The sequence below is a fragment of the Ranitomeya imitator genome, chromosome 4 (genome assembly GCF_032444005.1).
Source record: "Ranitomeya imitator isolate aRanImi1 chromosome 4, aRanImi1.pri, whole genome shotgun sequence".
NCBI classification, from domain to species: Eukaryota; Metazoa; Chordata; class Amphibia; order Anura; family Dendrobatidae; genus Ranitomeya; species Ranitomeya imitator.
The window spans coordinates 689,503,154-689,515,668 of record NC_091285.1 but is presented as its reverse complement, the minus strand read 5'-3'; the positions used below and the strand labels follow the sequence as shown (position 1 = coordinate 689,515,668).

General features: G+C 48.1%; 1 protein-coding gene across 1 annotated transcript in view; it reads left to right on the top strand.

Moving 5' to 3' along the window:
- The window catches only part of LOC138677371 (very-long-chain 3-oxoacyl-CoA reductase-like), a 69,132-nt gene that overhangs the window by 32,063 nt on the left and 24,554 nt on the right, over window positions 1-12,515 (top strand). Inside the window, exons 5-7 of the mRNA XM_069767442.1 lie at window positions 723-790; window positions 7,466-7,510; window positions 7,972-8,006. Of these exons, the coding sequence (XP_069623543.1) occupies window positions 723-790; window positions 7,466-7,510; window positions 7,972-8,006 (148 nt within the window). The remainder of the gene's footprint in view (window positions 1-722; window positions 791-7,465; window positions 7,511-7,971; window positions 8,007-12,515) is intronic.

Below are 12,515 nucleotides of genomic sequence, written 5' to 3'. Positions count from 1 at the left end.
TTTGCTGCAGGAGGGACTGGTGCACTTCACAAATTAGATAGCATTGTGAGAACAAAAGATTATATGGCAATGCTGAAGCAACATCAGCCAGGAAGTTAAAGCTTTGATGGAAATGGTCTTCCAAATGGACAAAGACCCGAAGCATACTGCCAAAGTGGCAACAAAGTGGCTTAAGGATAACAAAGTCAATGTCCTGGAGTGGCCATCACAAAGCTTTGATCTCAATTCTATTAAAAATGTATGGTCAAAGGTGCGAGCAAGACGACCTACAAACCTGGATCAGTTACACCAGTTTTGTCAGGAGGAATGGGCCCAAATTCTGACCAACTATTGTGAGAAGCTTGTGGAAGGAGATCCCAAACGTTTGACCCAAGTCATTCAGTTTAAGGGCAATGGCACCAAATGCTAATGAAATATATATAAACTTTTCAGTAAGTAATAAAAAGGCTTTAAACATTCTCTCTCTCATTATTCTGGCATTTGGCAAATATTAATAATTATGGTAATCCTAATTGACCTAAAGCAGGAAAGGTTTATTCTGATTTCATGTCAGATATTGAGAAAAACCTGCAGATGTGTCTTTTTATAGAGTGGACGGAAACTTCTGGTTTCAACCTCATGCATCCGGGCTGCAATACCTGACACAACCCATGGACAGGTGGGGTGCTGTTTCCATGGTCTTCTTGCGCAGCTTCTAAAAGCCATGTTCTCTCTTCCTACAGTGAATAACGTTGGGAAGATTTATTCCACTTCAGAAGAAAGATTTCTTGACACCTCAGATATCAGCAAGGTGAGCTCGGTGTCACCATTACTGCTCCTATGTAATACACACAATGCATCACTATTATTCTAAAAAATATCCGAAAATTAGGCCAAAAATATACAGTATCTCCTAACTGATTACTGAATAACCCTATTAAAAATGGAGAGCTTTGGGTTTTTTTTTAAATCACAATACATGATCTTTATTACATATAATAACAATTAAAACAAAATGACGGGTACATAACGGTATACATAGTGGTATAAAAAGCTTTATAAAAATATTGCTGTATTGAATCACATGAAATAAACTTTTTCTGTTAAAGCTGTATATTACGTCCAAAGAATGTATATTAATATGTATAGAGAATTTATAAAAAATAATCGCCATAAATATAACCATGCCCCCAGCAAATATATGTATCATAAGATAGTACCAGCTGCTGAAGAAGAAAAGGGGGTGATTATATGTCCCAGGCTGTAATGCCCAAGCACAAAAATGGGGTTTGGAAGATGCCAAGCACTACACAGTTATTTACATCCCCTTACAGTGTTTTCTGCACGTGGTCAATCAGCACTGAACAGTGGTAAATATTATGTCTGCCTAAGGGTATGTTCCCAAGGTGAGTAAACGCTGCAGGTTGGACGCTGTGTACATCTGCTGTGTCCAACCCACAGGGTCCAGATGTTACAGCATAGTGGACAAATTTCAAGAAATCCCATCTCCATTATGCGTGCACCGATGCCTGCGGATCATCCGCGGAGACGGACATGCGGCTCGTCTTTCCAGACCGCAGCATGTCAATTTGTGTAGCGGAGATGCTCAGTATCCGCAACATCATGTTTTGGGGCTGTTTCTCTGCAAAGGAACCAGGACGTCTGATCCATGTACATGAAAGAATGAATGGAGCCATGTATCATGAGATTTTGAGTGCAAACCTCCTTCCATCAGCAAGGGCATTGAAGATAAAATGTGGATGGGTCTTTCAGCATGATAGTGATCCCAAGCACACCGCCAGGGCAACGAAGGAGTGGCTTCGTAAGAAGCATATAAAGGTCCTGGAGTGGCCTACCCAGTCTCCAGATCTTAACCCCATAGAAAACCTTTGGAGGGAGTTGAAAGTCCATGTCGCCCAGTGATAGGCCCAAAACATCACTGCTCTAGAGGAGATCTGCATGGAGGAATGGGCCGACATACCACCAACAGTGTGTGCCAACCTTGTGAAGATTTACAGGAAACGTTTGACTTCTGTCATTGCCAACAAAGGATGTATAACAAAATATTGAGATGATTATGTTAATGACCAAATACTTATTTCCACCATAATTTGCAAAATAAATCTTGCCAAATCAGACGCGGTGATTTTCTGGATTTGTTTTTTTCATTTTGACTCTCATAGTTGTGGTCTACCTATGATGTCAATCACAGGCCGCTCTCATCTTTTTAAGTGGGAGAACTTGCACAATCGGTGGCTGACTAAATACATTTTTTCCCCACTATATATACAATATTAAGCTAACCACCACCCCAAACTCAAGCCCACCATTCCCAACCCCCACACTGACCTGAGAGCTGGTCCTGCGTCTCATGCCTCAGTCCATGTCCAATGTCCATAGGCCAAATCAGGCAGTGCTAGTTTTTCCCTCAAACACCCCAATGTCCCATAGTCCCACAAGATGAAACCACCTCCCCCTTTTCCCACCACCCAACCTAACACCTACACCCAAATCTATATCCCTATATACAATATATACAGAAAAAAAACACTACAATAACCACAAAGCCCAAGTTCAGCACCTGCAGCCCTACATCACTCTATACTGATCCAACAAAAACAAACATCTACAGTGCCAGCAGCATCCCACCACCAGGAAAGGAGATGACCAGACTAGGACACACTAAAAGAAAAGCCCCTCCAGAGGAGAGCGGCCCTCCGTGCGCCCAGTCTCCCATACTCCAGAGAGCGAACCTTCACCAGGTCACCGAGTATGTTCCTAAATACATCATCCACTGGGAGGATTTTCCGTTGTGTCAATACTAAGCACCTTGCGTTCCACGTGTGATACCTAACCACTGCGCTAACTAGAAATAAGGTGCAGCGGTCCCGACCACTAAGGTCTCTGAATGCTCCATAGGCCCTTTCCGAATAAGAGAGACCGGCCAGCCGAGACCAGCCAATGGAGGCGCCCACCCTGTTGCACACCTCTGTGTTGAAGGGACAACGAAGCAGGTACCACAATGTTCCTAAGGACAGTTCCTGTCCTCAGAGCTCCCACAGTACACTTCATATTGTCCCTCACACAGTTTCCTATGGAAGCAGCACCAAGTCAAGTCCCAAAACTTTGAGGGGATCCTGATAGAATTCAAAAGATACAAACCCACCCCAAGATCCTAACTTGGGAAATCCCTGAGCACCAGAGGCCTCTGGAAATGGATCAACAGAACCCTATATCAACAGAACCCTATTGTCTAGGAGTTTCCTTGGCAGAGTCCTGATCTCCCTCATTCCCAGACCCCACCGGCAAATTACCTTCAGAACCAAGGTAGTGTAAGCCGGAGATGTCCATGCGGTGTGTGCCCTCCTGTCTCCCATTCCTGGAAGAAAGGCTGAAACCATCCCCTACAGGAGAATACCCACGTGTCATGGTTGTGGACAGGGTTCCTTCCCTGTCCTCTCTGGGTTATTTTGTATAGCCTCCTTCTGGTTTGGCGAGGCCTATATTTACCCACCTTCATCTGGGGATCCTTGTCAGTGATACATCTGTCTTGGCTGTGTGTCTGAACCCCTGGTGTGCTTGCATACTGTTATCCGGTTGTTTTCTTGTGTATAACTCGGTCTGCTTTCTCGTTCTGTGCTTTGTCTTGTGACTCTGTGCTAACTGTCTGTTTCTGGCTCTGACCTTCGGCTTGGTACTCTAACTTCCCTCATGTCTGCCCCGTTTGTACTGCACCACTATCTTACCTCTCACCCTTTTGGCACTACATTGACCTCCCGGCTTGACTTCGGCGCGTTCAGACTACTCTCCGACTCTGCCGGTCTCTGCCACCACTCGGCATCTGGCTCTGCCTCCATCCACTACACCAGAGGTCACGTGTTTCAGGTCCTGTGCTCTGGCAAGTAAACTCACCGCAGCGCTCCTTACTCTCTCTCTGTCCTTCTGTAACATGTGCACCGACTCCTGCGGTAAGTCTGCTGCAGGACTCTTGATACCACGGAGGAACCCTCTCTTTCCAGAGGTTTGCAATATTGATCTTTAATGAAGCTATCCACAAGGAATATCACAGGGTTTACCATACCCAACCCTCCTAGTCTCCACGTATGGTAAGTAACCTCCCTCTTGACCAGGTTCAGTTGGAAGAAAAAACTGTAGACCCGAGTCTAGAGAGACTCCAGCAAGATGCACACACTGCCCAGATAAATTAGTAAAGAGAGCAGGTAGGTTTTGATCAGGATCTCCTCCTCCCAGCCAGAGACTCCCACACTTATCCTGGTTGATCTTGGACCCAGATGCCTCTGAGTAGCGATCTACCTCTAACATCAGCCACCCTGCCTCCTCGTGAGAGGAAACAAAAACAGTGACATTATCGGCATATGCCACCACCCTCAGAGTGGCTTCCGGTGCTGCCTGGTTCATCTCGATCCCAGCCAATAGTCCACATTCCACCCTCCTAAGAAGTGGGTTAATTGCAAACACGTACAGCAGCGGGCCCAAGGGACAACCCTGGCGAACACCAGATCCAACTTCAACCTGCCAATCCAATCGTTCACAAGCGGGAAACTCTCTGCCCCACCGTACAAGGTCTTAAGCCAATCAACAACCCCCCCGGCAGGCCATTTCTCAGAAAGACAAACCAGAGGTACTCGTGATTAACCCTATCAAACGCTTTTGCCTGGTTCAGTGACAGCATGTACCCCTTCCAGTGACCAGCCCTACCCTGTTTCACTGCCTTTTGGACACAAAGCACAGCACTAAATGTGCTGTGGCCTGAAACAGAGCAATGCGGGGCCTCCGAAAGGAGTCGGGGTGCAAATTTCACCAGCCGATTACCTTTGCCAGGACCTTCCTGTCTGCATTGAGAAGCGCTATGGGACGCCAATTCTCAATGCAAGATGGGTCCTACTCGTTACCCTTTGATAAGATGATTAGGGCAGACCTCCTCATTGACTTTGGCAGAGTGCCTGAGGAAAGACAGTCATTGAATACCTCAATCAAGAGGGGAACCAAAGCGTCCTTAAAGGTCTTCTATAATTCAGATGTTAAGCCATCTGGACCGGGCAAATTTTTTTGTGCAAGCCCTTCAATCTCCAAGTTACCATCCTCTTCCCTGATTATCTCTGTCAAAACGTCAAGAGAGAGGGTCTTCCCCTGGTTCAGGGACGGCTTCAGCCAGGAAAGCCGACATCTCATCCCAATCAAGATCCCTCTTCCCCAAGAGGTGCGAGTAGAAGGATCTGACAACCTCCAGGATCCCTGATCTGGATCGTCTCAGGGACCCCATAGTCTCGACCAGTGCTGTAACTACTTTACTATTCACTGACATCTTGCAGTTTCTGTAAGGGTTGGGCGAGCAGTACTCCCCGTTATCCCTCTCAAAAACCAAAGATGCGTGTCTTTCGTACTGACACCTCATCAGCAAAGATTTCACTCTGGAGATCTCCTCGTGGCTACCTCCCAGTTCAGACAAGAAGCTCGAGTTTCCTCCTCAGACCCTGATACAGGCGGTACCTGCTCAGATTCCTGAAGCTCGAGAGCTGGCGGAAGAATCTCACATCCTTTTGTTGAACATCTCCCACCACTCTGACTTACTACTACAAAGATCCAGTAATGGTACCTGGCTCTGAAGAAAATCCTCAAAGGACTGTCTTATCTCCGCTTCTTCCAAGAGAGACGAATTGAGTCTCCAAAAGCCTCTTCCCATCCGGAGGGTCTCTACAACATTCAGAGAAAACAAAATTAAACAGTGGTCGGAGAACTTCACACCAACAACAGACACTGCTGAAGACAGATTCCTCCTTTAAATAAAACCTATCTATTCTGGACCTACAGTTACCTCTATGATAGGTGAACCCCTTGTGGCCTGAGGTGTGCCGAATGTGGACATCCACCAGGTGAGCCTCCCTAGCTATACTATTAAGGGCGGTGCTATCAACTTGTCTCTGAAACCTCCTCTATCTCGGGGCCTCGTGACAGCATTGAAGTCCCCTCCAAAGACAACCTGCCGGCGTGTAAAAAGGTAGGGCTTGACCCTCATAAAGAGACACTTCTGGTCCCATTTAGATTGGGGACCATGGATGTTAATGAGGCGGAGCTTTTGTCCCTTCATGAGGACATCCAAAATCAGGCACCTCCCCATTTCTAACTCAATAACCCATCGGCATTCCACCGATGCGGTAAAAGGACCGCCATTCCGCTATATGGCTCGGCCGCAAAAGACCAGTAGGAGGGCCCGAGTCTCCACTCTCTCTTAGCTTTAAACATGTCAGCCATGTTTGGCAGCCTGGTCTCTTGCAAAAAGAAAATGTCAGCTTCAACCCGGCTGAGAAAATCAAAGGCCACAAATCTTGCTGTATTTGACTTTTTGCTGGTGACATTAATGGACACCAGCATCAATGGAGTGGGTGATTGAGTTAGATAACTTTCTTCTTCCCACTCCCCTTATCCTCTGTCTCAGAAGAGGAATCCTTCCCCCTCTTTAACGACACTGAGGTGTCCATTCCCAAGTGTTTATTCTTTTTATTGTCCTCGTCTCCGGACTCCAGGCCAGTCCCTCCCTCAAAAGACCTTAAATCTCCAGAAAAAGGAGACTCTGCACCCCCTGTAAGCCCCGCCAAAGCCAGAACCTCACCCTCAGTTTCCTCCTCACAGAAAGAGATGTTCTCAAGGGCAGTTTTTCCTTTCTTAGGTACCTTGGTCAGAGCGGGAGATGTTTTACTATAAGCAGAGACGGAGCTCTGCGCCTCACTATGTTGCTTTGTAATCTCCCCTCACCTTTTCACAGGATCTCCACAGCAGAACCTGGGCTGTGCTGGGCAACAGGGCTTATACAGCGAGCTGACCCTGTAGCCGACTCATGGGGTACAGGGAGGGGGGCATACACATAGCTTACAGGTTCCTGCAGCTTTGGCTTGGTGGTCATTGCCTTTTTCTTCTGGCCCCCAGGTGCCTCCTCCAGTAAATCGTCACCAAGATGGAAGTTTTGAAGGCACACTGGGACTCCAGGAGCTTTATCTCTGCCGTTCACACCCCCCCTGTTGTCACTGTCCTCCCCAGAGCCAGAACTGCGCCCAGGTGTCAATTTTGCTCCTGCAAGGAGCTCACTGCACGTGGCCTGCGGGTGACTTCGTAGGCTGCCAAATGTGGCTTTCTGCTGGTCATCTTCCTCCTCATCATCATCCTCCACCTGGCTCTCAGGTTGCTTTGGTGCTTGTGCAACGCAGCTCCTCCCGGATCCTCCTCAGGGTCTTGCTCGCGCTTTCATACTTATGGAGGTGGCTCATGACCCGGGAGCCATAGGTCGACATAGACTCTGCTCCTTAGCCTGCCTTCTGGTTGTTCTTAATACTGCAGCTCCACTCGTCCTAAAATAAAAGGGGTCTGAGGATTGTCTATAAATGTCTCTGCCCTGCACCCCCCCTCCCTTGTAATAATGGATGTTTATGACAAAAAATAATAATTTTTTTCTATTTGCTTAAATTTGTAGGAAATAGACGACATCCTCAACTGCAACATATTATCCACAGTGCAAGTAAGTGACATCCTCATAATATAGTCTCCTCCTCCTGCAGGGTGATACAGATAGGAAGAGCTAGGAGTCTCCTGCCACTGCAGTGTGATAGGAGGAGCTATGAGTCTCCTCCCACTGCAGGATACAGATAGGAGGAGCTATGAGTCTCCTCCCCCTGCAGGGTGATACAGATAGGAGGAGCTATGCGTCTCCTCCCACTGCAGGGTGATACAGATAGGAAGAGCTATGAGTCTCCTCCCACTGCAGTGTAATACAGATAGGAGGAGCAATGAGCCTTCTTCCCCTGCAGGATACAGATAGGAGGAGATATGAGCCTCCTCACCCTGAAGGGTGATACAGATAGGAGGAGCTATGAATCTCCTCCCCCTGCAGGGTGATACAGATAGGAGGAGCTAGGAGTCTCCTCCCCCTGCAGAGTGATAAACTTGCTCTTACAGTTGATTACCTCTTGTGTTTTTTAGATGACCAGGATTGTGCTCCCTGGAATGGTGAAGAGGTACAGGGTGGGGGGTGATATTGGGGCGGGAGGTGATATTGGGATGGGGGTTAATATTGGGGCACGGGGTAATAATGGGGCGGGTGGTGATATTGGGGGTGGGGGTGATATTGGGGCGTGGGATAATAATGGGGGTGAGGGTGATATTGGGGGCGGGGTAATAATGGGGCGGGTGGTGATATTGGGGGTGAGGGTGATATTGGGGGCAGGGGTGATATTGGGTGCATGGGGTAATATTGGGGCTGCACTACATCATCGCTGTTTAAATGAGAAGATGACAAGTTTTGTAACTTTCTGCTAGATTCAGGATGGTGCGAAGTGTCAGGATACAAAGCTGCAGAGTAAGAGGACGTACAACGAGAGGAGAGAACGAGAAATGACCTATTACCAAATATAATGTAGTAGAGGGGTCCGCAATCCCTAGATGACGAGCCGCCAGGAAAAAGCGTTGAATATAGTAGAAGAACCTTTGGCACAAAACGTAATCTTGAAGTCAATAATGTGTTTTATCGTAGGCACACTGGACAGATGTAACAGAACCAACGTTTTGGCCTCCATGGGCCTTTATCAAGGTTATCTAAATAAAACATAAATATTCAATTCATATCAAATATAACAAAATAAATGTCAACTGACAACTACACTGCAGGCTGCATATGCTCCAGATGTCTTCATACAGATATCACTCTTTTCCTGCTATCCCTGGACAGATAATCTTGATAAAGGCCAATGGAGGCCAAAACGTCGGTTCTGTTATATCTGCCCAGTGTGCCTGCAATAAAACACATTATTGACTTCAAGATTACGCTTTGTGCCAAATGTTCTTCTACTATAACCTATGACCAAGATATAAAGTGAATGAACAAGATAAATTACATCCCATCAGTGTCTGGTGACTGCTGGTCACCTCCATCATCAGTATCTGGTGACCGCCCACGCCTCCATCATCAGTATCTGGTGACTGCTGGTCACCTCCATCATCAGTATCTGGTGACCGCCCACCGCCTCCATCATCAGTATCTGGTGACTGCTGGTCACCTCCATCATCAGTATCTGGTGACCGCCCACCGCCTCCATCATCAGGATCTCGTGATCGCCGGTCACCTCCATCATCAGCATCTGGTGACTACCGGTCACCTCCATCATCAGTATCTGGTGACTACCCGTCGCCTCCATCATCAGTATATGGTGACCGCCTGTCACCTCCATCATCAGTATCTGGTGATTGCCCGTCGCCTCCATCCTCAGTATCTGGTGACTGCCCATCACCTCCATCCTCAGTATCTGGTGACTGCCCACCGCCTCCATCATCAGTGTCTGGTTACCGCCCATCGCCTCCATCATCAATATCTGGTGACCGCTGGTCACCTCCATCATCAGTATCTGGTGGCTGCCCACCGCCTCCATCATCAGTATCTGGTGACCGCCGGTCACCTCCATCATCAGCATCTGGTGAATGCCGGTCACCTCCATCATCCGTATATGGTAACCGCCCGTCACCTCCATCATCAGTATCTGGTGAATGCCGGTCACCTCCATCATCCGTATATGGTAACCGCCCGTCACCTCCATCATCAGTATCTGGTGGCTGCCCACCGCCTCCATCATCAGTATCTGGTAACTGCCCATCACCTCCATCATCAGTATCTGGTGACTGACGGTCACCTCCATCATCAGTATCTGGTGACTACCGGTCATCTTCATCATCAGTATCTGGTGACCGCCCGTCGCCTCCATCATCAGTATCTGGTGACCGCCGGTCGATACTGATGATGGAGGTGACGGGCGGTCACCAGATACTGATGATGGAGGTGACTGGTGGTCACCAGATACTGATGATGGAGGTGAAGGGATACCAGTAGTCTACACACTCCTGCCCCTTATCCTCCACACTCCTACCCCTTATTATCCAGACTCCTTCCCCTTATTATCCAGGCTCCTGCCCCTTATTCCCCAGACTTCTGCCCCTTTTTCTCCAGACTTCTGCCCCTTCTCCTCCACACTCCTGCCCCTTATCCTCCGGACTCCTGCCCCTTATTCCCCAGACTGCTGACCATTTTTCTCCAGACTCCTGCCCCTTATCCTCCGGACTCCTGCCCCTTATTCCCCAGACTGCTGCCCCTTATTCTCCAGACTTCTGCCCCTTATTCTCCACACTTCTGCCCCTTATTCTCCACACTCCTGGCCCTTATTCTCCAGACTCCTGGCCCTTATTCTCCAGACTGCTGCCCCTTATTCTCCACACTCCTGCCCCTTATTCTCCACACTCCTGCCCCTTTTTCTCCACACTCCTGCCCCTTTTTCTCCACACTCCTGCCCCTTTTTCTCCACACTCCTGCCCCTTTTTCTCCACACTCCTGCCCCTTATTCTCCACACTGCTGCCCCTTATTCTCCAGGCTCCTGCCCCTTATTCTCCAGACTTCTGCCCCTTATTCTCCACACTCCAGATTTCTTAGCGGAGTCCTCTTTAGGACATGGTCCTGGGACTTACTGGACTTTCTTGGATGCCCTGAAGTCTTCTTCACATCAAATGAACATCTTTCTTTGAAGTTCTTCACTAGTTGATAAATAGTTGATTTAGGGTAAATGTTACAAGCAGCAATGTCCTTGCCTGTAAAGCCTTTTAGATGCAAAGTAATTTTGACTGCACGCGTGTCCTTGGAAGTGACCATCGTTAGCAGAAGAAGACAATGACCAGTCCCAGTCCTCTTTTAAAGCAACCAGTCTGCCCTTATAATTCAATCACCATGACAGAGTGATATCAGCTGCCTTGTCCACGTTACAACTTTCTAATGACTTAATGAGAAGATTACTGAAATTATTTAATCAGGTCATTTCTTTGGCAGGGCTGAAATTCGGTGGAAATGGAGTTTCTGTGAATAAGGAATGACTTTGCAATTCTTCTCACGCTTTATAACAGTTGCCACTGAAGAAGCAAAGTTTGTAAAAACCAAAACTTTTAGCTCTGGACAATGCTCTGTGAGCGAATACCTGGCTAATCTCTGTTACAATATATTAGTCTGGAGCAGGCTCGGACTGGCCTACCAGAGAACTGGAGGATCCTCCGGTGGGCCCAGGCACTGACACCTGCTGGCATACTGGTCAACAGCTGCCTAGGGCCCCCACTGCTCTAGGGGCCCCCAGACAGTGGCAGCAGCTGGAGACAGGATCCTGTCCCTGCTGCTAAAGCAAAATGAATAATCACGCTTCCCCATGCCCTATGGGCGTGGAGAGGCGTGAATACCATTTCTCTTTAATAGCGGGCAGCGTTAGCCGCAGGGTGCAGCTAGCACTGCCCGCATGTAAAGCCCCACCACTGCACCACAAAGACACACACAGCACCACACAAACACAAAGCACCGCACCACATACACACACATGCAGGCACACAGACTCACACAGAGTAGCTCACCTCCCGGCATCCTGCTTCCTGTCTGAGACAGCCCAGCTGGTTGACGTCATCATCCAGCGTGCTGCTGTCTCAGTCAGAAAGCTTCCAGAGAGGAAAAGGCTGCCAGGATGACCTGCTTCTGCGGGGAGGTGAGCTGTGCTGTGTGCCTATGCCTGCGTGTGTGGGGAAGGCAATGATGGAGGTGATAGGCAATGATGGAGGTGATGGGCAATGATGGTGGTGGGGGAGGCAATGATGGAGGTGAAGAAATGGGCAATGATGGTGGTGGGGGAGGCAATGATGGAGGTGATGATGAAGGAGGTGCTGAAATGGACAATGATGGTGGGGGAGGAGGCAATGATGCAGGTGGTGGAATGGGCAGTGATGGCGGTGGTGGGGGAGAATGATAGGGGTGAAGGGGGAGAAGGCAATGATGGAGGTGGTGATGAGGACAATGATGGGGGTGGAGAGGGGCTGCATTATACTTTATGAGGGGGCTACATTATATTCTGTGGGGGGACTGCATTATTCTCAGGGTACTACATTATATTATGGGGGGCTACATGATACTATATGAGGTGTTACAGTATACTCTATGGAGGGCTGCATTATATTCTGTGGTGGGACTGCATTATCTAGGGGAGTACATTATATTCTGGGGTGGGCTGCATTATACTATATGAGGGGGGCTGCATTATACCCTATGAGGGTGCTACATTATATTCTATGGTGGGGACTGTGTTATACCTGAGGGGGTTGCATTATATTCTATGAGAGGTGACTGCATTATATTTTATGAGGGGGCTACATTATATTCTGTGAGGGGTTACCCCAACCCTAGCTACATAATTAAGACATGTACTACCTTTTATTATACCCTGATATTAGCTCTTTTTACCGCACAATTGGTGGTCCTGTATCTATTTTTTATGTAGCTACATAGTGGGCCCCTAGAATGATTTTCTCTGGTGGGCCCAAGGTGCTCCAGTCCGACGCTGGTCTGGAGTTCAGACACTTTTGGAGCATTGTCTCCACTGGATATAACCGTATCTTCTCCCCGGCTGTGACCTGGACCAGCTATGAAGAATGGTTGCAGCATCTGGATGGAGTGCTGTCC